Source organism: Amphiprion ocellaris, chromosome 9, assembly GCF_022539595.1.
Source record: "Amphiprion ocellaris isolate individual 3 ecotype Okinawa chromosome 9, ASM2253959v1, whole genome shotgun sequence".
NCBI lineage: Eukaryota > Metazoa > Chordata > Actinopteri > Pomacentridae > Amphiprion > Amphiprion ocellaris.
Window position 1 is genome coordinate 6,344,004 of NC_072774.1, and position 23,541 is coordinate 6,367,544.

The 23,541-nt window shown below is 37.7% G+C and overlaps 1 protein-coding gene across 2 annotated transcripts in view; it reads left to right on the plus strand.

The window, feature by feature from the left end:
- Positions 1-1,034: 1,034 nt before the first annotated feature.
- The window catches only part of LOC111573132 (DENN domain-containing protein 3-like), a 39,952-nt gene continuing 17,445 nt past the window's right edge, over positions 1,035-23,541 (plus strand). For both annotated transcript variants that reach the window (XM_023277146.3, XM_035951393.2), the window contains exons 1-25: positions 1,035-1,175; positions 4,454-4,608; positions 5,949-6,132; positions 6,263-6,355; positions 6,939-7,054; positions 7,216-7,331; positions 8,435-8,546; positions 8,640-8,759; positions 8,849-8,947; positions 9,460-9,579; positions 9,836-9,951; positions 10,130-10,285; positions 10,368-10,464; positions 10,552-10,655; positions 12,172-12,359; positions 12,483-12,642; positions 12,736-12,931; positions 13,628-13,796; positions 17,376-17,635; positions 17,722-17,892; positions 18,854-18,983; positions 20,272-20,379; positions 22,359-22,498; positions 23,058-23,218; positions 23,317-23,453. In XM_023277146.3, coding sequence (XP_023132914.2) covers positions 4,525-4,608; positions 5,949-6,132; positions 6,263-6,355; positions 6,939-7,054; positions 7,216-7,331; positions 8,435-8,546; positions 8,640-8,759; positions 8,849-8,947; positions 9,460-9,579; positions 9,836-9,951; positions 10,130-10,285; positions 10,368-10,464; positions 10,552-10,655; positions 12,172-12,359; positions 12,483-12,642; positions 12,736-12,931; positions 13,628-13,796; positions 17,376-17,635; positions 17,722-17,892; positions 18,854-18,983; positions 20,272-20,379; positions 22,359-22,498; positions 23,058-23,218; positions 23,317-23,453 — 3,337 coding nt within the window. In that variant the 5' untranslated portion in view covers positions 1,035-1,175; positions 4,454-4,524. The remainder of the gene's footprint in view (positions 1,176-4,453; positions 4,609-5,948; positions 6,133-6,262; positions 6,356-6,938; positions 7,055-7,215; positions 7,332-8,434; positions 8,547-8,639; positions 8,760-8,848; positions 8,948-9,459; positions 9,580-9,835; positions 9,952-10,129; positions 10,286-10,367; positions 10,465-10,551; positions 10,656-12,171; positions 12,360-12,482; positions 12,643-12,735; positions 12,932-13,627; positions 13,797-17,375; positions 17,636-17,721; positions 17,893-18,853; positions 18,984-20,271; positions 20,380-22,358; positions 22,499-23,057; positions 23,219-23,316; positions 23,454-23,541) is intronic.

Here is a 23,541-nt window from a genome sequence, read left to right on the forward strand (position 1 = left end):
GGAATATCATTTTGCTCAATGTCAAGTGATTGTTAATGTCAGTCACGTTAATTCCAAGCACAATGTTGTCTCTTGTTAGAGGAGCACAAAGCAGATCATCCCATAATGTTACAGACAGAACGGATGATCATTGGTCTGAATTTCAGAATAACCAAAGCAGAAGTGGAGCCAGTAGGTGACGCAACGATGACAAAAGTCTTTTGGACACATAGAACTGCAGTTATATCAAGAAACTGCTTTTTTTTTGTGGAAACTGTCTTTCTACAATCCAAGAAGTGCACCAAATTCCATTCTCCTGGATAAGACACACTTCAGCTACTGTGGATCAGTTGTAGTACCTGGCTGTTAGACAAATTTTTAAAAAATCTGGCCTCTGCTTGAGCCATTTTATGATTTGGATCTGCTGGAATCAATTTTGTCTGTGGCCTCAACAAATTTCATGACTATGACGGTTAAATTTCTGCAGATATTGAATCATTAAAATGTCTTCCCAAGTTAGACATGGATTTAGGGTGCAACAGCAGACATAAACACGGGTAAACAAAGGATCAAGCTTAGATTTGTATGGCGATCGAATCTATATTTTCAGTCGAAAATATACATGCATCCAGAAGTACATTTACAGGGACTTTCTGGGGTCACAATATCACCATTGTTTTACAATTCTGCACTTTTTTCCCCATTTAACAGAAACTATTTGGCCTCTGCTTGAAGCATTTTATGATATTGATCTGCTGTAAAAAAAAAAAAAAAAAAGAAAGTGTCTGTCTTCTCAGTAAATTTCATGGCTGCGGGAGTTACATTTCTGAAGATGTTGAAGCCTCAAAAAGGCATCAAAGTGTTTTTTAAGGATTAAAATAGAAAAAAACGTCCATATGAAATTCTAGAAGTTTTGGCCAAATATTTAGCAGAATTTAGTTTTAGCTCCAAAATAACAAATAAGTAAAATCTGAACAAAATTTAAGGCAGTGGAGCATCTGAAACAACCTTTGTGATGTCGCTTCCTGTGGTGCTCAGTGCGCATGTGTGCGGCTCCGCAGACAATCAGGAAGCAGCTGACGGTGAACATGGAGCTGAAGAAGAGTTTTCATCCGGCAGGAAGCACTTCAGCTGCTGGACTCCAGTCACGACAGAGGAGGAGGAGAGCTGAGGAGCCGGACGGAGACTCTCAGCAGGTCGGTGGGCTGACGTTCAACTAAACTTTAAGGTTTTCATTCATTACTTACAGTTTCAGTTTTACTTTTAGTCGCTTTTGAGGTTGAAAAGACGAGAAGCTTCACCTGTGCGGCACGTGCCTCAGAGTCACGTGACACAACAGCAATAAATCAAATGGGGACGTGAAAAGCTTATTTTTTTAAAAAAAGATGAATCCACTTGCTTTGCGCAGAAATATCATCACAAAATACTACTTTAAGGTCTTCATATGCAAGCAATAGAAAGTGATAGAGTGACAGTGATTTTGCCTGGATATATATATAAGTACCTGTGGATATTTAAAGGGTAAGTCAGGTTATAATCAGGCTAAAAATAGTAATGCTGGTTTATTTTTATTGTGAGATCCCAGTGACCTATTTTTAACTAACATATTAACTGGGTCAGTCTCTACCAAAGGTCTGTACAGGTGAGATTCAGGTTTATCAGCTGCACTAAACTGCTGAAACAACGTGAAGAAAGTGAAAAGAAATTATGACTTAGCTCAAGATATAAATAACTCAACAGCAGTTCTGCAACCAGTAATTAGTTTTATTGACCATAAATCTGTTGATTATTGTTTTGATTTATTTCTGTGTATACTGGAAATGTTTCTATTACCCTGAATACTTCTATAATAGCTTGGGTTTGCTACGTTTGCCTTTTATTTGAGCTGTAACACTTTTTTTAAAGCTAAAATTGTTCTAGTTGTCAGTGGTAGCTGTTATGGACTAAAACAACATGTATGTAAATATTTACTTGATAATATCACATATATTCACATTTAAGAAGCTACAATCAGAGAATTTGGACTTTTTTTCTTTGAAAAATGACTAAAAACTGATTAATCTATTATCAAAATAGTTGACAATTAATTGATTAATCGGTTGATTGTTGCAGTTCTACTGAATAGTTCATGGAAAAGTATGCTCTGAAGCTGACATCAAGCAGCATCAGTTGTTTTTCTTCTGCTCTGATCCTAATTTTGATTTCCATCTAATTGATTTTTAAGGTCAGATGTTTTCCTTGTCCTGCTCGGTCCACTTACACATTTCATCTGTTTATATATGGTCGTCCTTCTTAGTTTCCCATCAAACTGTGATTTAAAGGTGTGTTTGTTTCAGAATAAGCAGAATTTCAAGATGTTTGAGAGCTTTAGGATAGAAAAACTCCTGTAACTGACTATGTTGTGATGTTATCAGACGATGTTCCACTGGCCCAGGGACTGGCTCTGTTACGGTTTAATGTGGAATTCACCCTGTTTTTCTCAGATCATATGACTGTACTGTACATTAAGGTTATCACAGCACATGTTTGGAGGTAAAGCGGCAGTTTGCATGTATTCTTGATATGTTTTTATCATGAAAATCAGACTTGTTGGACATCCTTGATGCTGACGATTAGCTCTCATTTCATTTACAACAGTGTTCCAGTGGTGACTTAATGATAAAATAAGATCATACATTAGAAAAACTCAAGATTGAAGCTTCTGTTCCAAGATGTAAAGTGATTTTGTGCAACTCGGATTCCAGGAAAGCCTGAACGTTTCTTGCAGCTGGTTTCAGATCTTTTCATGGCATCGGTCACATGTCCGAGGCTGCTTTAAGGTGGATTTAACGTTAACTTGTTCCCCATGTAGCCCATTTATCCCGGCTCACTTCTGAGTAACATGTTTCTAATTTTAGTGAAATGTGATTAAAGCTATTAGCTCCTCGGCTGTATGGAAATGCAGTAAAAAAATACTAATTAGAAGCTGAGCAACATCCTGCATTTTCTCCACACAGCTTCACTCTTTCATACGGAACACATCAAACTAAAAAGGATTTTTGGTTCCAGATATATAATCAATATCACGGTGCATTTATTGATAAATGTAGACATTGTACTACAGAAAACATGCGTCCAGACTTTGCATACTTTGGACAAATATCATCGATTATTTTAAGCGCAGACTGATTTAAAATTTGCTTTACAACTGTACTTTAAATTTGTTTGGTCTTTTGGGGGCCAATACTGATTATTGGCAATCAAGAAGCTCCATAACCAATAATTAGGATCTGCATTTGAAGTAAAAATGAAAATCCTGATGTCAAAATTTAGAATAACACGAACTTCAACAGAGAACTATGTTGAAAAGCCTTTTTTTTTTTTTTTTTTTTTAAAAGGTTTTTATATATGTTTTACTGAAATAAAACTTTTCAGTGTTGACTGGCTATTATTCATGATGTTTAACCAATCAGATATTGATTGAGAACACAAACTGGCTGCATCAGAACCAAAGTAGAACATTGAAATATGTATTTATTTGATCTGGAATAGATTACAAAAAGAAACGGGTGAATAAACCACAAAATAATCACATTTAAGAAGCAGAGAATCTGAGATTTTTTTCATTAAAAAATGCTAAAAACTAATTAATTTATTCTTAAATAGTCAACAAATAATCCCATAGTTGACTGCTATTCGTGATTGAACAGTGTTTGTGCAACCAATAATTATGTTTTCTTTATTGTTAATTAATGTTTGAGTGTTTGCTCGATTTATAAATTAGTTTTTGGTCTATGAAAGAGTGCTGGTTTCATTTGTTAATTTTTTGAGTTATGAAAGAGGTTTGTCAAGATATATTTGAGTGAAAGAGAGTAAAAAAAAAACTTTTTTTAAAAAAAAATAAAGACTTTACTAAGAAGTTCCTTTTCTCCCAATAATTGCTTTTTTTAGTTGTTCTTTTTGTTTATCACAGACAGTTTTCATATCTACACACCAGCCATGGAGAAAAATAAATAAAAGCAAGTGCGCTGTTGAATAGTTCAGTATTTCCCACATTGCATGGTGTTGTGGAACAAATAATAATCGCTCCATACGATCTCTGATGCAGTAAAATCTAATTACGTTCAGATTCAGCCTTTGTGAGCGTCTAATAAGTGTAAAAATGACTGAGAGGTCGTTTCTACACGGTGCTGCTCGGATTGATAATAAAACTGTCTGACTGGGTCTTCAGGAGTCTTTGTCAGAGTTGTTGATGAGAACAGCAGCTCCAATAATGAGCTGGAACAAACAATCTGTCATGTGTTACGACTTTATTTAGCTGCTCGATGTTCAGACAAAGAGACGGAGATCTGAGACAGCCATCTGCATTATTATTAACACTCCAACCAGAACAAATATGAAGAATCTCTGTCTTACATCACATCCACTGCATGTTTGGCTTTAATCTGAGGCTCATTTTACTCTTTTCTCCAACTATTCTCGCTGTTTCTTTCAGTGGTTCTGATCCAGCTCGTCCGAGTCGGTCTGGTTCTGCTGGTCCAGCTGGGTTCTGGACTGGTTTCGGCGATGGCGGATTATCTGCCGGCTGCTCTGCTGGAAGCCTGCGTGGTGGTCGGAGCATCTAGTGACAAACTCCAGGAAGTCTACCAGGTACTTTAGTCTAAATACACCCTGAAACACTCGTAAGTACTGTGAACCAAAAGATGCTGTCACAGATTGGATGTCTTGTGTTTGCAGTCCAGTTCTAACGATTATAGATGACCAACATTGTCCAAAATGACAATGAAATTCAACAATTTAACACTGCTTATAATATAACCAAAGAAAATCCACCCATTACTAACTTTTAAGTCCCAGATCATCCTTATGAACAAAATATTTATCTGCACTCTTATTCTTGTTTACAGTCACAACTGATGACAAGTGAGGATTAATATGTACTATTCAGTGCCAAAAGATGCAATGAAAAACTTCTAAATTATGTGCTGGTGCACCTAAATGAAACACTTAGCAGTAAAAGTGCAACCAGTGCAAAAGCCCTGAAAACTACATTATTTTTACAGGCAAGAAAAGCAAAATAAATGAGCATCTTGGTTGCCTCATAGTTTGGAGGCAAACTGTAGTACCTTTGTTTCATTCCTACCCTCTTTCTGTTTCCTGATTGTATTTCAACTGTATCTGATAAAGTAGAACTGCAAGAAATGATTATTTTCATTGTCAGTTAATCTGTTAGTCACTGTTTTATTAATCAATGAGTTGTTTGGTCTATAAAATGTAAGAAAATGCTTAAAAAAAAAAAAAAAAAAAAGTGTCGGTCAGCGTTACCGATGTCCTCAAATGTTTTGTTTTGTCGTTGATTTTCTCGATTAATCAATCAATTGTTTAGTCTATAAATTGGAGAAAAATATTGTTCAGTGTCTTGATTTGTCCACAATCCAAAGGTGTTCAGTTTACTGTCATAGTTGAGGAAAGAAACCAGAAATATTCACATTTAAGAAGCTGCACTCTGAGAATTTAGACTTTTAATTAATATATTAATTCATTGTTTTTTCTCAATTGATTTAATAGTTGACAATTAATCAATTAATGATTGCAGATGCACAATAAAGACGCAGTGCACCTCCTAAAAATATATAGAACTAAATATGGTCTGTAGATTCCCATATACTAGGACTTTTATTTATTGTAGACTCAACAACACAGATAATGTTTGGTGTTAAATAATTGGAAATTGAGTACAGCAAAGCAAGCACAGTCGTGGTTTTTACATATTCATCCAGATTATAGGAATTGAAAGTGACATTTTTAGCCAGTTTTCAGCCAGGTAATTGAAAATGCTTACTGTCATGCAAGCACTTTTCTAAGAAGGAGAACCCCTGAGACGGACCAAAAACAACACCTGTATAATCCCTCGATGTGTTACATCAAATCTAAAACCAAGCTTTGTAAGGACTTCCCTCAGATCCTTCCCGTCTTGCCTCTGCCTGCAGGCCTTTCACAGTAATGGAACTCCAGAGCTTCCCCCGTTGGAGCCGGAGGTCCTTCACGTCCTGGTTCCTCCCTTCGTCAGCCGACCACAAGCTGAGAGCGAAACTCTGAGGCCACGAGGGAAACGGCGGCGTTCCTTTCTGAGGAAGAAGAGGGAACAACTTCCTTCGTCTGCACCTACACCAGGTACAGAAAATGTCTTGGTTTATTCTCAAATACAAACTTTTATGAAGCCAAGATTTCTTATTTTACCCATTTTATCATTAGCGATTTATATCTTTTAGTTATATTATTCCATCTACTTGTATTTTTGCAGGTGGAGGTGCAGCAGATGGAAAAGGAGGCAGTGAAGACATCAGTGTACCCAAAGACATCGACCTCATGGCTTTACCTCAACTCTGCTTCCCCGGTAATGGATTTTTCAAACCATGCACATAGTTACATGCATGGACACAAAGATACACTAACAAAACCCATTCACACATGAACAAAAGTTTATGGGCCCTATTTAAAGTGACTTAGAGGAGTCAGCGGCTGTAGTCGATTGTCATCACTCACAAGAAATTAAGAGGCACTGAAACTAAGAAAACAAATTAACACAGCTTTCAACATCATTAAAACTAATAATTCAAGGTGCTGTATGTATATTTTTGATCCAGCACATTTAGTCATATTTCCAGAAGACCTTTAATAAATCTATGAAAGGACCAAAATGCATGATTGTTTTTTGTGTGACAACAACTCGTGTTTCAGTGATTCCTTCATAGTCAAGTCAGATTTATAGGAGTCATTGGAAACCAAAGACTTTCCAAGTGTGTGTAAACTTTTGTGCATGACTGTGCATGTAAACAAGAATATTTTTGATATATTTGGTGTTTCAATATTGTGATATTTGACTTTGTACTAATCCTTTCCAACTGTTGTAATCTAAAAATAACATCTTGTAGTTGTAAAATATCATAGCAATGAGTGCATATTTGTTTTTTTACCAGGTGGCCTCCAAGTAACCAGTGAACAGAAGGATGAAGAATTCCACTTTTTGGTTTTCACTAATGTTTTTGGCAACAAGACCCATGGAGTCGTAATGCAGTGTTACCGTCCCATACAGGTACACATGCAGAACATCTGATTGTTCACACACAACAGTTAAACTATAACCTATGATGCCCATTAGGCCAAACAAGAAGACATTTTAGATGCAGGGAGGATGTGGCTACGTTGTCCTGTTGGATGGAAGAAAGTCAACGCTGGATTTTTGTGTTTTCGCAGGAAGGAACGTCTTTCTATCAGAACGGAGCTGATTCCTCCAAACTCTTCTCTGCCTACAGTTTCTGTGTCATATCCAAGTATCCCTTCTTCACCGCACTCAAAGACTGTCTGTCATGGTGAGAAACAGTGTTGGGCAATTTAAATTGGTCAAATTAAAGTGATTTTATAAGTAACAGTGAAATTCATATTTTACCTGCAATGTTTATTAACCCTCTGAACCCCCACATCTTCTGACTTTTATTTTAAAATGCATGTTTTCTTTTAAAAAGTTGCCAAAATTACAGCATTTATTGTTTGGAAACTATAAGAACTGAATAGAATCATTTGCGTTTCCACTTTCTAAAAGTACTTCAACCAATCATCAAGTTTAAAGTGATGATATATCATCAAAATCACTTAATTCTGTCTCATTTAAAGAAAATGCCAAAAAAATCTACAACTTGCAGCAGATTCTTTGAAAAAAAAAAGTAAAAAATCTGTGCTCCTCTCTTCAGAAGCCATTATTCACTCAGCTTCGACCAACAGTCACATGACAAAAATTCTGTGACTTTTAGATTGAACTGCTGGCAGTGTTTTCACAGATCAGAGAGGAGACAATTAAAGAGACAAAGAGGAAAATAAAACATACTTGACCCATAAAATAAACGCAGCATGGCTCAAAAATGGTAAACAGAGGAGCAAGTTGTTGGAAGATACATTCAGCATGGTGAGTAGTGTGGTAAAACATCTGTAGAGGTTTTTAAAATGTAAAAAGTTAAATAACTGTAGTATATAGAGCGTCATTTCCAGTGCTGGCAAACATCTGTGGGGAAAATGGAAGAATATTGTAAATTTTTTGTAAAATTATTTAAAAAAAAAAAAAAAAAAAAAAAAAATTGGCTTTTGTTTTTTGTCTAGATTTGCTCTAATATAACATTGTCATACCGCACAAAAGACATTTCCGAGTTCTCTACTTCTGGTCATTGTTGTTCTGTTTCCATAGAGGTGTAGGACTTTATATTGCAGTGCAAAATGAGCTCACAGTGAGAACAAATTAAATGGGAACAACAAACAAAACACCCAGATACTACTTAATTTTAAAATTAGCTGTTAAAGATCATTTGTGTGCTAAATCGATAGTTAGGACGGCTGTTTGCATCACATTGTTCATCCAGTGATTGTTCTTGTTGTGTCTTCTGTTGTATTTTTATCACTTCGTCTCTTTCTGTTGATTTTCTAGTCTTTTAATTCAGCTGAAAACTTGCCGGTTGTCAGACATGGAAGACAGAGTGAAGGAATTTGCAGCCAAACTGACTCTTGTGCCTGTTCCGCCTCCTGGACAACTACATCTGGTGTGTTCAGTGTGTAACTGAGAAGCCTAAAGATGATTTTAGACACAAACAACACTGTCAGTAATATTATTTTGCGCTTGTTCTGTTTTCCAGATGTTTGAATTACGACCTCTGACCATCATCCTACCAGCTAAAGAAGACAGAGACCTTCCAGCTGTAGATTTAGACCTCCATCTGCCGTTTCTTTGCCTCAGACCGCAGCAGCTACTGCAGGTATTGCACACACTTTTTGATTCAGTCAAACAAAGGGAGGCTCATATTAACTCTGATGTCTCTCTGTGTGTTTGCGCTTCCCTCTTTAGGTGATATGTTGTCTCCTGCAGGAACAGCGAGTGGTTTTATTCTCTGCCGACTGGTCCAGACTCACACTGATGGCAGAGTGCTTGTTGCTTTTCCTGCAGGTTAGTTTAGTCGGAAGAGCTGGTAATTACACAGCAAAATTACTTTTTGTCTTCATTTTTAGTCAGTGTAATCATAATAACCTCTCTGAATTTTTAATTCAATTCAAACAAGTTTTTTTTTTTTTTAGTTTGGCAGGAATGATAGTCAATCATTGGTCTTTATAAGCATGTCTCGGATAGAAGTGAAAACAAAGGCAGTCTGCAGCTGGAAGCATTTTAGAAAACAAAAGCCCTTCTGTGTTAGCAGGTTTTTCTGGTTGGTAAATTGTTTTAAAGGCTTTGGCATGCAATACCATTTGATTTTTAGCCAATTGCTGTGAGTTTGAAATGGCATCTCACTACTGAGTTTGTTCTCTCAACATATTTTTCATTTAATTTGCTGATTGAGTCACATATAGGAAATTTAAGAAGACTCGTATAGAAAACTTTACACATCCAACAAGTAGCAACATTGAAAGGTGTTGAATCCTCCTTTATCCTTCATTAAACCATTCGTCCTTTGTTCCCTCCAGCCTCTGTCCTGGCAGCAGCCCTATGTTCCCGTCCTGGCCAGAGGAATGTTGGACTTTCTAATGGCTCCGACTGCCTTTCTGATGGGCTGCCATCTCAGCCACTTTGCTGAAGTTGCTGCTGTAAGCCTAACCTGCTAACCTGCATAACCTGCTAAGTTGAACTTTCCCGCACAAGAATGAAACCTATATTGGACTTTTTTATTGGTTTTGACTACCCCTTCTCCTTTAAAGGGCTTCAGTAGAAGGCAGCTAGACTTTTTTAGTTATAGAAGATGTTTCACCTTCATCTTAAACTGTTTACATGGCTAGTTGGGAGTCTCAGATGCTCAAAAAATGAATTTAAAAAAAAAAAAAAATTTTTAATCTTGTTATCCAGGAAACAGAAGATCTGATTCTAATTAATATTGATAAAGGAACAGTCTGCACTTCTTCATCTGATACCATTGACCTGCCTGATATTCCTCCAGCTGCTGCTGAATGCTTCACACAGAGGTACTTATTGCAATACCAGAAATTATTCAACTAGCTACTAAACTGTAATGCATAAAAAAACACTATCAGGTACATATACTGGAGACTCAAACTGTAAATATCCATCTTTATTGATTATAAGCTTCCCTCAAGAGACATGGAGATCTTCTGTTTTGTATAATTTGAATATGTTTTGCAGGTGTCAGTCACTGAAGATACATTTTGACTTGGATCATTGGCGACATGCCAGTTCCACTGACATCAACGAGCAGCGAACACAGAGGAGAACCTGGCAACAGAACCTCAATCACAACATCCAGAGAGTCGCACTGGAGCTCATCGTCAACATATTCAGGTTGTGTTCCTACTGACATCAAGTGGGCTGGTTCGCTAAAGTATATATTAATATTTTGGTAATAAATGTGTGTGTTTTACAGGGATGTTAGCGATCATCTGAACTACGAACATCGAGTGTTTCACAGCGAAGAGTTTCTGAAAACCAGAGAACCGGCAGAGCAACTGTTTTACAAGAAGGTAAACTTGGTAGCTGATGAATATTATCAGTGATCAGATGCTGGAAAAGAAAATTCATCTAGAAATATTAACCTTGCTGTGTTGCAGGTGTTGGAGACGCACATCTTTCACTCCTTCCTCAAGGATCGTCTCAACAAGAAAATGGATAACTTCGCTCGAATGGAACTCGGCACTCGATCCGAGATGCAGAAGTAGGTTGTCAAATCTATTTATTATGCCTTAAAATACATGATAATTGTCATAATGTTACCAGAAATAGTTTGAAATTTTCAGCGTAGCTTAGTACAGTTTGAACATTTATTACAGGGATGTTGTATTAGACTGCATTAGTTTTATCTAGATGTACACGTTGAACTGGAAACTGAAGCCCATTTCAGACATGCATGTTATTCTATTACCCCGATAGTATCTGAACATATCAGTTTCATGACTAAATGAGCTTCCTGCACACTTTCCTGTGAAAGGTGCGATAGCAATCTAACTGGGTTGGACCGAGTAACATTTCCGTATCACTTTTGTATGCAGTCACATCAATAGATAGACATGCCTTTGTGGCATACTTCAAGTTGTGTTAAGTGATTTACTTCAGCACCATTATTGATCCAAAAACATCACAGAGAGCAGAGACACACTTTGCATGTCAAAAACATCTTTCTTGCCTGTAACAGGTCAGATTAATAAGACTCTTCAGTAATAAATGTAATCCAGGTTTTGACAAAATGTTAACAGGAGCTGAGGTTTGATTTGTTGCTTCCAGCTGTTATTAGGAGTTTTTCCTCTGAGTTTATTAAATACCTGCAACATCTAACAGCAGAAAGATCCATATGAGCAAAACAACAGCAGTAACTTCATTAATTACTTAAAATTATAAATGATCCCTGACATGGAGACAGGATGGATCAGGATCTAACATCAAGTCACGGTGTGAACTTTTCTTCACCTCAGAATCACAGTTTGTTAGCTGCAGGTAAATTGTTTGTTATATAGTGATCGTCCTCAGATTGTAGCTTCATCACAGCTGTTAGAATATTTTTATTTTACTGTTGGCAACGCAGTAGTTAGATTAGCATCACACAGACTAAATGTTCACACTACTACTTATTTGGACAATTTGATAAGCTACTACTAGTTTAAATTTATTCTTTTGTTTGTTATTGCATTATGTGTTGGGATTAATGATACTCACCAATTAACCACTTTCTGCCAAATTCTGGACAAGAATGAGAGCTTGGATATGAGATGTAAAATGTTTACATCTGATTTGTTGAGGTTTCCCTTTTTAATGACAAGGTGGACACGAAACGATTTAAAGAATTTGAAGTCCTTGAAAATGACTATGGTCAACAACAAAAAACTAACAAAAAAATATATTTTTGTGAGTATTATGCACTATACATCAATTGATGTACTGTCCAAATATAACAAATGTGATATCGTGGTGTTCTCTGTAACTGTAGTGAGTTTGTCTGAATGAAGTCATGAGGAACATTAACATAAAAATGACCAACGTCTGAATGGACTAATGAAGCCAGAAATGTTACGTATCCTGTATCTGAAAAGGGCTTAAGTGTATCCTCATGTTATATTAAAATTCAGACATAGTTTAAAAAAAAAAAAGTGCTCAATCTTGTCATATATCCAACCGCAGACAACAATTAGAAATCTGCAGGCTTCAGCACTTCATTATTTCTCTTATTTGTCCTGTAGAATGAAGGCCATGGTTGAAGTTCCTCGCAGGCCCACCATGCAGGAGATTCAGGCCCGGAGGAAGAGCTCCGTCACAGAGATCCGTCTCAGTAAGAGGCTGGGGATGAGCCTGCCGAACCTGGGAGACGACCAGACCATCAGCTTCCAGAGAAACTCGCTATTGACCAGGATCTTTGTACCCGACCCTGGTGAGCCTCAAGAGGAATAAAACCAGTTGAACATGACATTTGATTGATGTTTGTCCTTGTCTCCTCCTCTGTCCCTCATAGTCTCATCTTTCTCTTTCTGAATCCCCTTTTTCCCTCCTCCAGGGCTGAAATCGCCTCCTAAGCCTGTGAAGGTGTTTAAACTGCCAGACTTCCCAGCATCTCTGTCCTTCCACTCCGTCCAGAGTTACTACAGTGAGCTCATCCAGCAGCTTGGAAAAGCTATTTTCACTGTCCAGAATGAGAACTCTGCTCTGCTTGCCAGGTGCTCTGTTATTTTTACTCCTTTTGTTACTCTTTGACGTCTTGTTTTAAGTTGCATTTTCCACAGACCACACTGATTTTAAAATGATTTTAGGTTCTACTACTTGCGAGGACTCATCAACACGTTGTGTTCGCGGCGGCTGGATGCTCTGAGTGACTTCCAGAACCTCTATAAGACCGACACGGCCATCTTTCCCACGCATTTGGTCACGTTTCTGGTGGATTCGCTGCACCGAGATGAAAGGCAGCAAGCACAGAGACGACCTGAATTAAAGAGACTCATACTAAAGGTCAGTGAGCTCACACATTGACTGATTTATCATTTAGAAGTGGTGGTTAGATAGCCGTCAGTTTGTGTTACACTGTGACACGTTTACTTCTGTTGGTGATTAAATGACAGAGCTTGTACAGTACATGCTTTTATTTTAACCAAACTAACATAATTTATCAGAGCAAGAAACTGTGAAAGCAGAAAAATTCATCAGATTTTCAACTTTCCTATGATCATGTGCAACATGCAGCTCCACAGGGGAAATGAACCAAATCTGAGTTTTAACATTGTAGCATTTTAACAAAATATTTTTTTCTTAATGTATTATTTACATTTCACTTAGACTAAACAGTTTGCACCAGATAATGCAAAAAACAAACAACTGTGTCCTCCTCAAGATAAATGAAAAGCCACTAGGCAGCTGAACTTTTTTAGCTGAACTGCAGGCTATGCAAATAGTAAATATATAGAATAAGACTGCAGTGTCCTTTAAATTTCATTTAAACCATCAATTATTTTATATTCATATGTTTTCCAACACTGTTGCTGGTTTTTGTCTGTCAAATTGGGTTTTTGCTTGCCGTCTCGTCAATTTTTTTCTGCCTTCTGAAGCAATTTTTAACTCAGATTTTGAAAATGACTCAATAAATAAAGATTATTATTATTATTATGAGTAGTGATAATGTTAGTGACACTGCCATTTTTCCTTCACTAGGTAAAAACAGATAACGAGAAGCAGCTGGTGCAGCCAGATGACCATGTCAAGAAGTTTCAACTTCCTCGTCAGCAGCTGCATCAGGATGAGTTTGTGCGTTGCATTCAAGAGTGCAGGATTGTTAAAGACGTAACGACCATACACCGTTTATTTGAGGCTCTCGCTGATGGTAAGTAAGTAAGTAAGTAAATGTTACAACCCGACTATCTAGTGTAGTCGGGTGGTTAAAAAAAAGAAAAAAGAAGAGGAACGAACCAACAGGAAACTGAATTAAAGAGTGATGGGCCGTGATTTGTTTTGAAAGGTAAAGGTGTACATGAAGATAACAAACAATGAGGGAGTTAAATGCAAAAGAAAAAGCGGGTGCTACAGAAATAAAAGAACCAAACATAACCAAAAGCGAACTTGCCTAGCAGTGGTTAAACCAGTAAAAGGAAAAAGTATAATGGAAAACTAATGTACAGAACTTACGTAACCCAAAAGTACAATGCTGCAGCACCCCTATCTAAACTGACAAGGAATCTGTGATTGGAACTAGTGATTGCTGGCATTTAGCTCCCCCACGGACACTATGTTCATAAATACCACAACACCAGGCAGCTCAGCTTCATCCATGAGTTGCCACCGACATACTGAATGAATGAGCCTTTTGACAGCTCTCCCGCTGTCAGCATGGTAGGAGGAGTCTGCTCATCCTGAACCAATCCGGCAGCTCCTCGGACTGCAGGCGGGCACAACCACAGAACCACGGAAGAAGGATGGTCGACGGCAGACTGCTCACAGCTGTTCATGATAGAAATCAGGATAGGAGGAGGAGCGCAGCGGCCCAAGGCCATAACTGTGAACTTTATTTCTACAGCACTTTTCACAGAAAAGAATCACAAAGTGCTTCACAATAGAATGCAAAATGACATAACTAATGATATACAACAACACATAAATAAGTGAGGACAGCAAGACTGATGTGTGTCATTTAGGAATCAATTTAGATATTTTTGGCATTTTCTGAATTGTGTTTTTTTTTCCTTTTTTGTTTTATTTTTTTTGTTTAACCCTCTAATGTACAACCTGAAACACTGCAACGTGATAAAAATGCTGTAGAAAAGATTCAAGTTCAAAGTCCACCATCAATAACTGCAAAACGTTCAAAACATTTTTCATGAATCTTGCATTAGATGTGCTCTGACCTGACATGGTGGACGCAGAGGTGATTATACAGTATTGATTTTCTCCTCTAGCAATACATGAAAGACTTTTGAATCGATTACCACAGCGTTTGCAATCATGGTGGATTCAAACAGCCACCAGATAATCAGTTACACTCCTTTAATACTCTCTAATGGCCAATTCATGGTTTCTGCATGACGGATGGGTACTTGGAAAGCAGACGCACATACTGTTTTATTCATAATACAGTAGGAACATGTCAGCCTGGCGGTCACATCAATCACAGAAATGCATGCAGTCCTCCAGTGGATGTTTTTGAACGGCTATGACTTTGCACTTTTTATAAAATATAGCGTCTACTTCCAACCGTGCGAGGTGTGTCAGGCACAGTGGCTGGACGTAGCATGGAATATCTGGAGAATTCAGAACTTCACCCTGTGTTTGGGCACCATTAAAGTTCTGCTTCAGTTGCAGTTCTTTTAATGATGAAGTATAAAGGTATGGATGACCCAGAATCTCTTCATATGGTCTCTCCTCATAACAAGCGTTTACCTCCACATGTACAGTTGGAATGAGGACATTCCATGAGGCCACAAATTATGGGTTCCATGTGGATATCTGAAGAAGGAACCATGCAAACCCCTACAGACGTAGGAAGAGGAAGAAATCTGTATCACATGTGCTCTTGCAAACCCATGTAGACACTGGTTGCTGAAAGTATAAAGTCTTGATTATACTGCCATGTGGATACAAACACGGACAGCTGTGGACACCATGGACTCCTTTGCATAAATGTGCACTAGTTTGCATTTTTGTGAATGGACACTAGTGCCAAGCCTGTACACCCTTTCCCTTGTAGGGTAGGATAGGGGTTTGTGCAGACTCTCACAGACCGTCCTTGGATGCTTGATGGGTATATAACTGGGCAGTGCCAGGGTAGATGACTGACAGGTGCTCTTTAACCAAAAACCAATACATCTGTCTTCATTTTAGTTCAGAAACTGTTAGTTTGAAAGCTTCTCTGGAGTTTTCAGAAGTGTTGAGTCGCAGCTGGACACCAGTGATTTGCAGAAAGTAGGAAAGAGCTCAGTTTTACAGAAGTCTGTAACAGACGAGACACCACATTTCTTGAAACACATCACGATGTTACCAGAATGTAATGCAAGGCTGCTTACATAGGCAATAAACAGGAAGCACAGACATAATGGATCCATTGCACACATACCATAAGACCAGTGTTAATACTGGCCCATAATGTAGGACAGTAGTGTGCATGCACAGAATACATAGTACAATCTACTGCACATGCACAGACCTTTCCACTAGGAAGGTAGCATAAAGACAACAACTATGTGTATCAGTGTTGTCTGCAGCTGCCTGTGTGCACATCTGCATTTATAATGGAGTATAAGTAAGGCTTAGCACTGGCTTTAGGACTGAGGTACAGTTTAACCAGCACATATACTATACAAGAACCTGCTCTTGTCATTGTGAGTCTTTCAGACCATAGTTGTGAATGTACATTCAGGACTTTTCTGTTTTGGTTTGTTGTCATCACTCTTCAGTGACAAGCTTCGAAAAACTGCACAGTGCTAGTTGTTAAATTGTTAAGGTTGGCGTCTAATGCAGCTTTTACCAAAAATAACAAACAGAGCTAAAAGAGGGGCAAATATTGGACCTACCAACATGATTCAGAACACTATGATTGTGTTTAATTGCTGAGGGTAAATAAGCAAGCGTTGCAGTATGGAGAGGCATTTTAACATTGAATAGTCAGACTGGATATGCATTGCAGATACCTGTAATTTGGAGCATTTCAGATCTCCACATCATCATTTTTCTGGGACAAAAGATGTCGGTTTTACCATCATTATTGTTTCTCATTACAGATTTCTGCATTTCAGCAGCAGATATGTGCAATATAATTTCAGATATCTGCAGCTTAAGTATGAGTATAACACAATTTGCATCTGACTGGTGATAATTTTAGTACAGGATAAATTTAACTCTCCCTAACTGAAGATATCTGCACTGTCCCTTTTTAGAGATCTTCAGTTAGGTTCAGACTTGCAGAATTAGTTCATCAAAGGAAAATAGATTTTATGTGAAGTCATAGTTTATATCAGCAAAAAAAACATTATAAGAAAAAGCGAGTTCATGTCATGTGATAAAGGTCATAAAGTGAATTTAGACGTACAGTTCATGGTGTTGGACTCCACTGTACACAGCTACTGGATTCTCTTTAAAACTGTCTTCTCAGCACAGTTTTCCCCGTGTTTGTTTTGATTTGTATCTGATGTGAAATGCAATCCTGCCTGGCTAGATGGAAGAAAAAGCAGCTTTGTGCTCCCCATCTGGGAGTTTGTTTGGATCTTTGTGAGTCCAGATGGTCATTTAGTAACACATGAGGAACAATGTGCACTATTCTGACATAGATGTGGAACTAATCTGGCCCTTTTGAGTGAGTTTTTGTACATTTCTTAGCTCATATTTGCACATGTTTAGCTTCCATGTGTCTATATGTTGGTCTGTTTGCTCTTCATTGCATTAGAAACACACCCTCTCTTCTTCTTTGTCCCAGGTCAGCCACAGAAGGTCGACCCAGAACTCTTCAAAATCTTCTACACCTTCTGGAAGGAGGCTGAAGCCGAAGCTCAAGACGTCAGCCTCCCCTCTGAGGTCATCGACCACCTCGACTACAGTGAATGCGTCTACAAGTTGTCGTCTTGTGTTAAGACTTCCCTCGGCGTCGGTAAAATCGCCATGACGCAGAAACGTCTGTTTTTGCTCACCGAGGGACGACCCGGCTTCCTGGAAATCACAAAGTTCAGAGACATCCAGGTCAAAGCGTCTCAAATCGGTTTCTCGCAATCAGTCACAATCAGTTTTTCTTTATTTTAATAATCCGCTCCCTCATCTCTCTGCAGGAGGTGAAAGTAGCCACAGCTCCCTTTCTGCTCGTTCGTATTCCTTCCCTTCGTATCCAGACCTCTGGCAGGCCCGAGACGTTCGAAGCCAACCTGAAGACGGAGACTGAACTCTGGAACCTGGTGGTCAAAGAGATGTGGGCTGGACGCAAGATGGCAGATCAGCACAAGGTAAAGTCTGCTAAAAGATCTGAAGTATTTTCAACAGAGCTGACCTCACAAGGAGCAGCGATACTTCAGTTCAACGACAAAAGGATTTGAAGGAAAAAAGAAACATCGAGCATCTCTTTTATAAACTGTACAGCTGTAGGGGAAAATGTACAGCCTGGAGCTACGCTGCAGTGTTACAGTGAATACAAACTAGATATACGACTAGAATACTAACATCTCTGTTTTAAACAAAAACTGCATCTCGTGCTGCAAATTATAGGTCAAAGTTGCACAATTTAAAACTGTGACCTGCTGCTGATAGTACATACTGTATAGTTAAGTGTAAAATGGTCCACACCTATGCAAGATTTTGGTTTATATTGATTCTTTTTATTTCACCAGAGGGTTTCTTCTGGCTGGATATGACAAACAAATGATTCAGACATTTCTACATTTTTACTTAATGCTGTGTCCAAAACTGTTCGTGCCACTTGGAATTGTCACAAAGTTTTGAGAAAAAGCTGCTTCTGTATGGCTCAAGATTTGTTTATAGCCTTTTGTTTGTGTATTTGCCTACATAAAATAAACTAAATGCTCTTCAACTGGTGATAGTATAGTGCAAAATAGAAATAAAAACAATAGAAATAAATAGTTATAAAAAATACAACCTATACAATACAATTATTGTATAGGTTTAGGATAAAAGAAGCAGCACAGTGTTCCTGGTCATTTCTGCCATGTTCTATAGCATCAGATTTAACATTAACATCTCTAGCATAATGTTTGTGTAATTTCCAGCCAGAAGACACCTACAGATCAAATTAAAATTCACCATAAATTAAAATTTTAGCATGACTATGAAGAATTTTGAGCTTAACTCTCCATGTATTGTAACTAGTATTTTGAGTATTTGTTATTTGTGCTGATCATCACTTACTGAATCTATATTTTTTCCCAATTTCATCTCACTGTGTCTGTGCAGGACCCTCAGTACATGACGCAGGCTCTGACTAACGTCCTGCTGATGGATGCCGTCACCGGCAGCCTGCAGACTCAGAGGTCCATTGCTGCCGCTTCAAAGCTGGCTTACTTTGATAAGATCAAACATGAAGGTCTGGACTCACTCACTCAGCTTTGTACTGCTTCTTCTGATCTATTGATGTGATTTATGAAAGAAACATGCACAAATAAATAGTCGGATTGCAGACCTGCGTATTCTTTGTAGAATTAAAACTAACCAAACTAATGATTACTCAGATTAACCATCTAGCTAATGACTGATGCTACTATGAATCTGACAGCGTTTTTATGATCATTGGCTTAATTATTTATTCCTGAAAATGTCAGAGACCTGTGTGAAAAAGTGTTGTATTTAGTTAGTCGCAAAATCTGTGAATATGAAAACGAAGGGGTCAAAACGTGCTTGGTGATTTATACAAATACATCAGAGGGCAGTTGTGCAAAGTAACTGAGTATATTTGCACAACTACTGTGTTTAAATGCAATTTAGAGGTACTTGTACTTGTGTATTTCCATTTTCTGCTGCTTTGTACTTCTCCACTACAATTTAGAGGCAAATATTGCACTTTCTACTCTATATTTGATTACTTTAATTACTAGTTATTTTGTATATTTAGGTCAAAAATACCAAATGTAATCAAGAAAATAAAATCAATAAGTAAATGATGATGTACTTTTGATGAAAAGGTCTGCAGTGATGTGAGGGCCAGCGATGCTCATCATAGATTTATGTCTGCAGGACCACAAAAGCTTGTATTACGTGCACATGGCTGGTTTTCAGATTTAAAACTAATAAAACACCTTATAAAAATGTCCATTGCAATCTCAGTGAACCCAAAATTGCTGTTGTGCAAGGTTGAAGCTCAAATAAGTACTGTTTATCATGTCTTTATACAAAGAAATGCATGTAATCATCACTGTTCAGTGTCTGGAAAGACTTCTTTTTTTTTACATTTATGCTTAATAAATTACGTAATTAACTGATTGCCAAAATAGCTGCTTGTTAATTTTCTGTCCACAACTACTTTATTGATCAGTTAATTGGTTAAGTTCAGATGTTTCCTGTCTGTCTCACTTCCTCCCGGTTCAGTTTCAAAAAGCTCTTAAGACGGGTGCATTATATGAAATAAGGAAGTGTGATTTATAGAAATTTCTCAGAGTTCAGTTTATTTTAATTCATTTCAAAAGGTTTTATGAAACGGTGACACCAAAACATGATATAACGTTCACAACACCATCCTTCTCTCACCGGGTTTATCTGCATACTTGTATCTTATTACTTTCCTGCTTTTTCTGATGTGATTTTGATGTTTTTCCAAGCATTATCTGGCACACGAATGTCCCTCTGGTTAGAAAATGTTTTATCTTATCTCCAACCAGTTCCTATGATGGTGCCTAAAACTACCTCAGAGACTCTGAAACACAAGATCAACCCGTCACTGGACCTGGCTGAACCTCAGACTGTACACGTGCTGCTCTACACACCAGGTAATAATCTGCTATGATATTCCTTCACATTGTGTGTTTTAGTGGACATTGATCCATTTGCATGAACATATTTTGTCAACACTGAACGAGCATACGTCTGAAATATTGCATGCCAGTAAATGAGCCAAAAAAACCCAGAACAAACAGTCCTATAATATTTAGAGTTTCATGCAGAAGTTGTCTGCTTGTTTACATTAATCGTCGAGCATTGAAGAACTTATGATAATCAGTTAAATAGTAATCGATGTTGACATACACTTTATTCTCTGTTTAATTATGCTGTATGTCTGCTGTACACTTGTTAAAGTCACAGGACACATGCTGACAAATGGTGTTAGGTTGTCTGAATGAAAGTTCCTTCACATAAGGACAAAAAAAGCACATTTTCAGCATTTACTCTCTAATTATTTGTTTTTGGCATGCACAGTTAAGCACATTATTATTCATACCAAACTCCAGATTAAATTTTTGGGAGTATTTATTTGACCAACAGAGTTTCTTCTGGCTTGAAAAGACATAAACAAGCAATAAAAGACAGTAAAACGTGTGAAAAACTGTCTGTCTAGAAATAGATGCATCAGGGAAACCGATCCATGTAGCCTTCATTAGTCCTGCTGTGCTGCGTTTTAAAGGCAGGATAAAATCTGTCTCGTTAGATTTGTTTACAGTGTGAAAGAGAACAAAAGCTTCTCCAAACTGCTGATTAAGTATGAGGAGAACTGAGTTCAAAGAACTAAGCAGAGCAGATAAACAACGTTATGACAAGTGATAAAGTTTAGAGGCATGCTGCATAACAGGCTGAAGTATTTTGTGACATAAAATGTGCGTTGATTTGTTATTTTTGTTATTTCATTGTAGTATGCTAACCCTCTGAACCCCAAAACCCACTGGTGAGTTTGAAAGAAATGTTAATGTTTCCAAAATCACACCATTTGTCAGAGCCAGAAACTGTCAAAACTATATTAAATGTTTTTCTAGTTTCAGAAGGTGCCTGAATTTTATGTGTGATGTGCAGTTACATCAGGAAAAATAACAAAATCTCAACGTAAACCCAGAATATTTCATCAAAACCCCTTAATTCTACATGTGTCATTTGAAAATTCACTATAAATTAAATGTTTGCACCAGATTCTGTAAAAAAATAAAAATCTGCTTAACTTAGAAGCCGTGACTGACTCATCTGCAACCAACAAAAATGACAAAAATTCTGAGAGTTTTTAGGGGTGAGGGGAGACTTGAGACTTTAAAATAAATGCAGCATGGTTCAAAAACAGTATACAGTTGTCAGCATTTATAGAGGTTGTGAAAATATGAATAGCTAAATATTTCTATTATATGAAGTCACAAATGTTTCCACTATTGGACATGTGGAAAAATGTACACGTTTATTGCAGGGTTTTTTTTTCTTTTATTTTTGGGATTTTTTTATTAAATCATTTTTTTGTAACTTTAAGTCATTGCACAGAAAAGATTTTCGGATTCTCTCTACTTCTAGTCATAGTTGTGCTCCTTCCATAGAGGTGCAGGACTTCATATTGCAGACAGAAGTGAAAACGCTCTGGGTTTCAGAGCGTTGTACAATTGTGGGAAAAAATAGTGGACATTGTTGGATTTTCAATGGGCAGTAGATGCAAGAAACCCCTCAAACATGCTGTAACTGAAGAAACTTTGCATGGAAGAGTGGTCAGAAATTTCAACGAAATGCCTACAAGATGCTAAAAGGGGCAGTACTAGCTTCTGATGCCAAGGGTGTCGTTACTGTTTCCACAGAATATTACATCTGTTGATATTTTCATATTCTAAATTCCCTTGTAATATTTCTGTATACCATCTTCATTTGTTGGAACTGTTTCAAAAAGTAAGTGTCAAATGTTTTTTTCTAGGGCCTGTATGTATTTATTGCTGTCGGTCCTGCTGAAAATAAGTTTTTCCTTTATATATTCAGCTTCCATCCTTCGTCTGTTCTGCTCGTACTTCAGGTCAGCTGACTTGCAATGACTCAGAGGCTGAGATGAACCCGAAGCTGTGGGTGGCTCTCAGCGGAGGCCGAGTGGTTGTGTTTGATGCAGCGAGCTGGTCCATGCTGCAGGCCTGCATCCAGGTCGGAGAGTCGCAAGTGGTGAGAGCAGACCTGCAATGACTAGGAGTTATTTTAAAGGGATCTGCATGGATTTTACACATGGAAATCAGTTTACCTGCCCTGTTCTCTTGGATATGTGAAAAAAATTGTAGTAACTGTTGGTCACCAGATTTCAACGATGAACAACAACGTGTGGAGTTAGAAAGATGAAATCTGAGTCAATTTAAAGATATTTTAGTGCACCTTGAGTACATGATAGGAGTGTAATGCTACATCAGTTCAATACTTTTTAAATGTAATTTATGAAGTTTAGTTATAAGTCAACATCAAACCACTATTTATATAATTTGAAGGCTGCTATAGGATTTAAGCATTATTCTGCAGATTGTTGTCACATTTTACACTTTTATACTCTTTTATCTTACGGTAATGTGAGTTGGGTTAAATTAATACTTTAAGTGCATTTTGCATTTTGATAATTCAGCAATTTTGAGTGCATTTTTGTTTTCTGTTACAATTTTTGCTTGGAAATTCCTGCAATGTTCATATAGAAATGTGCATCCTATATGAAGTGACATTGCGATTGTCTTTCGTGCAGAACTGCATGATGGGATTGGTCCAGGAGCAAGTGTGGATCGGTTCTCAGGACTCTGTCATCTACATCATCGACACTCACAGCATGTCCTGCAACAAACAGCTGACTGAGCACAGACAGGAAGTGACCAGCCTCGCAATGGACACCAGAGATCTGCACAACAGGTGATTATTTCTCATTCATATTAAACAAAAAGAGTGTTTAAATGAGTGTGTTGCTGCAGTGTAGCTGTGTTTTAATCAGACTTTCCTCCCTGTCCCAGTCAGCTGACGTACTCCTGCAGCTGTGATGGTTCCATCCTGCAGTGGGACTCGTCCAGCCTGAAAGTCAAGCGACAGTTTCATCTCAACTGTCAGCGACTCTCCTCCATACAGGTCCATGATGGAACTCTGTGGTGCTGTAAGTACACACTGCCCCCTTTTGATTTATAATATTAAACTACTTAAGTGTCATTTAATCTCAACCCAAAACACAACAGTAGGTCAAA